Source organism: Camellia sinensis, chromosome 3 (genome assembly GCF_055761805.1).
Source record: "Camellia sinensis isolate YWXY chromosome 3, ASM5576180v1, whole genome shotgun sequence".
Taxonomy (NCBI): Eukaryota; Viridiplantae; Streptophyta; class Magnoliopsida; order Ericales; family Theaceae; genus Camellia; species Camellia sinensis.
Genome location: NC_138963.1, coordinates 115,990,135 through 115,996,188, shown reverse-complemented (window position 1 = coordinate 115,996,188; position 6,054 = coordinate 115,990,135). Strand labels below are relative to the sequence as shown.

Sequence of the window (6,054 nt, the reverse complement as noted above, 5' to 3'; positions counted from 1 at the left end):
GGATAGTATTCTACAACTACTAAATAATCACCACTTTTACCTTACCAGTAGACATCATTTCCATTATAGTTAAAGCATTAAAATCAACAAAAACATTTCCATTATAGTTAAAGCATAAAAATCAACAAAAACATCAGGAATTACCCCTAAAAGAAGTCCTATTGTCCCTTTAACTAGATAAGCGAAACTTAAGATTCTACACAAAATGATTTATGATGGTATGTTTTTTCAACTTCCGTAATTCCATGAAATGAGGCAAATTAAAAATATATATATCCTAGAAAATTAATGCATGTACTATGGACATCTAACAATGTAAAGAAATCTAGAATAAGTCATGATTTATCTGATCAGTAAATCAGACCACAGTCTAAACCCTCTAAAAACTATCATTTGCCTTCCCATAGAGAAAGCATCAATCTTCAAATCTCACAATATGGAAAGAAGCACTAAACAATCATGAACACAAAATCTTCTATCAGTGTAGGCATCGACAAATCTTCTTCTTCTTCTTCGATTTCATAATTTAGCTTCAATTTAAAATAGGATGCCCTGTGATTACAACTTAGGAGCCGAATTGCTCCAAAACTGCAATACAAAAGCCAAAAAAGTGAGTCAAGAAACAGTTACAAGTCCTTGTTTATATAGATTCGTATTTAAGCAGTTGAAGAGAATCAATCTTAAATGATAGATATTTTAATGGAATAATTTAAGTTATTACTAGTCTGATTCATGACTGCATCAATGATCAATCTCGCATGTCACAACTAACTGTGGTTTTGGAATCAAATCTTATTTATTGTTAAGTTAACCTAATAATTTTTTCAATCAAGTTCAAATCCAATTAGCTGCATGTAACATGTGATAGCTGTTGTTGAAGAAGCTGCAAGCAGTGAAGCATTCCGATGGGTTTAATTTTCTTTTATCTAGAAGGTTTGGAGCATCATTAAGAAGGATGTTATGGTTTGTCTTAGGAATTTTACAAAAATGAGAGAATTGTAAAGGGCCTTAATGCTACATTCATTGCCTTAATTCCTAAGGTTGAAAGAGATTCATGCTTTGAGGAGTCCAATCCCATTTAGTATATATGGTACGATTTATTTACAAAATATTATCCAAGATGTTATCAATCAGATTAAAGAAGGTACTTTCAGAAGTTATTAGTGAACCACAAGCTGCCTTTGTGGGATAGTGTTTAATACTGATTTTAAAAAAGGCATATGATCATGTTAATTAGCCCTTTTCCTTATTGGATATGCACTTTACAAGTGTCCCGTGTAGGGTTGTGTGACTTGAGAAAAGACTGACATACCTAGGCGATCAAAAGCAAACACCCCAATAATCAATCATGGGGAATTAAAAAATAAAAAATAAAAAAGATCGTTAAACATGTTTCTCCTTCAATGGATTGGGGACATTTCTAATTCTGAAAAAGAGGAATTACAGCTGAAAAACGCGTTACCTGTTTTACCATAATGCTAAGGAGGCCATCATCCGACGAACTGCTGCTATTATTGTGATGGCTCCTGATTTCTCTTTCTGTATTCTCAAAGGGATATCGATGCTGCACAAACTGCCCTTTCCGGATTGAGTCATCTGTGATTTGTCGCATGTCAAATGGAAAGTTAATTGGTTCTTCTTTTACTTTGAGATTAGCTAAATTTCTTCCTTCATGTTGCCCTGAAATCGGAAAACAACAGAATGATGAGCTCTATAAAACACCAAGTACAAGAATAATAAAAACAAAGCAAAGACAGTGTCTACTGAAACTCCATCATTCAAAAAATTATTAAAGGAAGAAACTCTTTTGTTTTAAGTGGACATACAGTGAAATCTGCTCTCAAATTTAAGTGTAATAATTGATATAACATTCTTATTTTATGGTCTGAAAGCTTGAAATTCTGTCAATTTATAGAATTATTTCAATTTTGGTTTCATTGATATAGGAGGGGACAAAGAACAAATTAGCGAAATACTAAAAACCAAACAGAATTCAATGATATTGGGGAACAAAAATAAAAAGAAACAGAAAGATAAAGGGAGGATAACTAACCTGGAAGCAGCATGGCAAGAGAATCGGGTTGAGAAATTGGATTCAGTTGATTTGAAGCATCTCCAAGAATTTGAAAAGGAACACCGCCAAGGTTGACGGCTGCAAGAGGACATGAATATGGCCCAAAGCTAACAGGCATACTGCTTGGACCAGATTCTCCTGTGTTAAAGCTAGGAAGCTGAGAAGAAGACATCTTGACATTGTCATCAAAAATCTCTGTTCTCGAATTAATAGAATGAAACCTCATCCCATTCAATTCATGATGGGGAGATGGATTTGCCGCAAAAAATTGAGATGGAGGGACACTTCCAAGCACGGTTGGGCGCATTTGATCTGCTACTACTTTGGGAGGTAGTTGGTTTTGTTGGAGGAGTTTTGCATTTGATGTAGAAGCACCAAATGTTTGAAGTCGGCTACCAAATGAGGTGATCCCAGTACTCATGTCTTGTTCTGCAAATCTATTGTGATGATTGATGGTGTTTAGGCCTTGATTAATACAAGATGTGGTGATTGTATCAGATAGAAGCCTGTTTGTTCTGTTTGAATTGATATTGTTCTTGCTTTCTTGGGTCATTTTAGCTATTGTGTTCTCCTTCCTTAAGGCATTTCTGTACTTCTGTAATCAAGAAAAAGGAGTATCAAAAAACTATCAGTTAAAGAATCACAGTTTAGTTTCACTTGCATTACATATCTGACTAGTCCATGATGCAGGATATAGAAAACAGAGGACTCATAGCCTAGAATGCCATCTTGGAAGCTTGATGGAAAAACCAAACTCACCCAAAGGTGGCAAGCAACACTTGCGCGAGAGATCTCCGGTTCATTCATGATGTTGAGTATCTTCTTTGGAACTGCTTCTGCAAAGGTACAAAGACACCCAATAATGTTAGGATACACCCCAATACATACTTTTACCTTTGTCATGTTTGTGTGATATTAGCAGCTAAGCTAGTGCAAGAGCATGGTTTTACATAGTGGTATCGAAAGATGATTAAGTATGGATTACAGTGTAACCTTATTGGAAGTATCAAGCCATATGTATTGGGAATCAATCAGGTGTATATTTTTTAAGCCTGTAAAATAAAATAAAATGAAGATCCAAGACTTACTATCTACTCCTAGCTCCCGAACAGCATTGACAAACTTGTTATGCAACACTCCAGTCCAACTAACCCTCTTCTTCTTCTGAGCAGAAGATTCCTCATTATGAGTGTTTGTTTCATCATCTTCTTCTTCTTCTTCTTCTTCTTCCTCATTTCTCTTTTCCCTCAGCCTCTTTGAAGATGGAATTGGGGGGTTTTGATCTGTTCCTACTTGCATGGTGCCAGATTTCGTTGTATTAAATAGATTTTTCCGGACCACATGCTGCCAAATATTCTTCACTTCTTCCAACCGAAGTGGCTTTATCAGGTAGTCCCGAGCTCCATGCTTTACCCCCTTCATCACCGATTCTTTGTCATCGTTTACGGACATCACTGCAATTCCAAACTTAGCTTTAAGGTTTAATCTCATCCAAGTTAATGTATACTGATTAAGAAATGATAAGCTTACTTATTACTAGCATGTCCATTTCAAGGCCTATTATCTCCAAAAGCTCGAAACCGTTCATATCGAGCATTATAACATCAGTAATCACAATATCATATTTTTCTTTCTTCTTCCTCAGCATTTTAAGAGCTTCTGTTGCTTTTGTTGTCGTGGTAACTGCATACATATCAAAATGCATAAAATTTTGGAATAAATAGGCCTAACAGTTCAATGACCCTTTCAATAGTCAAGAATTTTGTATTTCTGTATCTCTGCTCTATAGAGTACGGAATGTAGTTTTAGAAAAAATTCTATGAAACAGTGCATTAAATTCAATTTGTTTGGCTTTATATGTTTTGATTGAACTCCCTCTGAAAATTTTGTAAGAGTAACTACATGAAAATATTGGAATGTGAATCTTGATTCATAGGGAAGACATGATCTTCTGCCTAATCCCCAAACTGTAAAATTCAAATTCGTTTTGTGTTTTTATAGCAGAGAACTAGTCAGACCCACAATAATGGTCAATTTTGGGGGAGAACTCTAGTTTGACCATTGCAATATAATAAATATTATTTTTTAATTTTATCAATTTAAATCATAAAATTTTTATTTCTTTTTCAATCTAAACCATCTACCTCCCTATTTCCGATAAGTAAAATCAACAAAAAATAATATATTTTAGTCATTAAAATCAACAAAAAAAAGTGTTTTAGATATTTTATGTACACATACATTGAGTTTAATGACTAAAATAATATTTTTTCCATCCGTTTTACTTAACAAAATAGGTTGATGGTTTAAATTAAAAACAAATTAAATTTTAAAATTTAAATTGACAAAATTAAAAATTCAGATTCTTCTGTAATTTTCTTTAAATTTTAATATCCGACAATTTAGTAACATTATACTTACTTGGCTGTTGCCTTTAAAAATAAAGAGAGAAAAATGGAGCAATTGCACAAAGTCGCCTCTTTTTTTCTTTTTTTTTTTTTTCTTTTTTTTTTTTTTTTTTTTGAAACAGCAAAAATGCACTTTATTTATAATAAACAAGCAACAATACATTGACATCAAACAATAAAAGCAAAGGATGCCGAGAACATCATAGCAAAGATACAACAAAAATGCTATAACTCCATTATGTTAATCACAAACCCAAACTAGCAAAATCATTTTTAAAAAAAGAAAAGAAAAATCACAAGCAACCTAATAAGATGTCCACAATTAATTCATAAATTCTACAATTCGAAATTAATAATTTATGTAACTATTGTAGTTATGTTACGCACACTGTATACATTTAAAATTAGGAATCACATGTATACATTTAAAATTCAAAGAAAAAAGTCCAAGAATCATGTTCTATAAGTACTCTCTACATAAATTTTCATATCCTCAAGAATTATGAACTTGTTCAAATAATAAACCAAACCCTATTTGTGATCTTCAAGCATACAAGTCTGTGGGAGTGTTTGGGAAGAAAAAAAATATAAAATTCACAAAAAGACAAAATAGGCTAAAATAGCTAATAAGACAAAATATCACATCAAAGCCATAATCATTTCACTTTTTCTCTCATAAACATCACATCCAATCATAAAAAAATCTAATCATCTTCCCAAACACAAAAATTTTAGCCTACTAAAATAGCCAAAAACTAAAATAGCCTACTAAAATAGCAACTTCCCAAACGAAGCCTATATATATATTGGGATTGAGAATAGAAACCTTTATAGCGACACTTGTTGAGAAGAGCAGTAACACATTTGAGGCAGACAACGTCGTCATCAACCACAAGAACACTCAAACCCTCCGGAAAGTTGGCATTCACTCTGCTTTGCGGTGGTGCCGCACGGTTCAGACTCACATGAACGCCCTCAGTCTTTGACATAATGAAAACACTTTTATTATTATTATTCGAAGAAAGAGAATATCTTCACCAAGATATATGCAATTTGCAAAGTGGGTTTTGTTTTGGTTCTCTCTTAGGATGTCACTAGGATTTTCTCGGGAAAATCAAGCAGGAAAATCGCTCCATGAAAAAGTTTATGAAGAGGGAAAGGAATATAGGAGAAGCAATTCTAACAGAGATCACTATATAATATTGGGAAGAGGATGTCAAAGAACGCAGAAACTGAAATGTTACTAACTAACTCTAATCAAAACTGAAACGTTACTAATTACAGCCTCTTCAATTATTAAATCAAATCAAATAAAAACTTAAACTTCATTCATCATGAAACCGTTACTAACTATTTAATGGATTAAGGGTGGCACACCTTAATTTAAAGTGTATTAAGGGTGGCATAACAGTGACTGTTGTACTTTAATTTAAAGTGTATTATGAGCTTATTTTTATGATTCGAACCGTTCATTTTGTAGGGTTTGTTGAGTACTTCATGCCTACCAAAAATCATATTAATCGGATATCAATAACTATATAATCGAATTGCATATTGTTTATACTATTTCTC

At 33.1% G+C, this 6,054-nt stretch overlaps 1 protein-coding gene across 1 annotated transcript; it reads right to left on the bottom strand.

Annotated features, from left to right (window-relative positions):
- Positions 1-558: 558 nt before the first annotated feature.
- LOC114294842 (uncharacterized) lies at positions 559-5,471 on the bottom strand. The gene is made up of 7 exons (XM_082918358.1): positions 5,309-5,471; positions 3,605-3,757; positions 3,163-3,528; positions 2,834-2,910; positions 2,054-2,669; positions 1,463-1,680; positions 559-588 (listed from the first exon to the last, which is right to left on the bottom strand). Exons 1-7 carry the CDS (start codon positions 5,469-5,471, stop codon positions 559-561), a joined length of 1,623 nt encoding a protein of 540 aa, XP_082774484.1.
- Positions 5,472-6,054: the final 583 nt, after the last annotated feature.

What these genes read in the sequence shown, in the direction of transcription:
- LOC114294842 (XM_082918358.1), bottom strand. Translation starts at nt 5,471, where the DNA reads ATGTCAAAGACTGAGGGCGTTCATGTGAGTCTGAACCGTGCGGCACCA. An exon ending in TCGGGAGCTAGGAGTAGATA is followed by an intron (nt 2,911 to 3,162) that starts GTAAGTCTTGGA and finishes GTACCTTTGCAG; the next exon opens with AAGCAGTTCCAAAGAAGATA. An exon ending in GTGTTGCTTGCCACCTTTGG is followed by an intron (nt 2,670 to 2,833) that starts GTGAGTTTGGTT and finishes TCTTGATTACAG; the next exon opens with AAGTACAGAAATGCCTTAAG.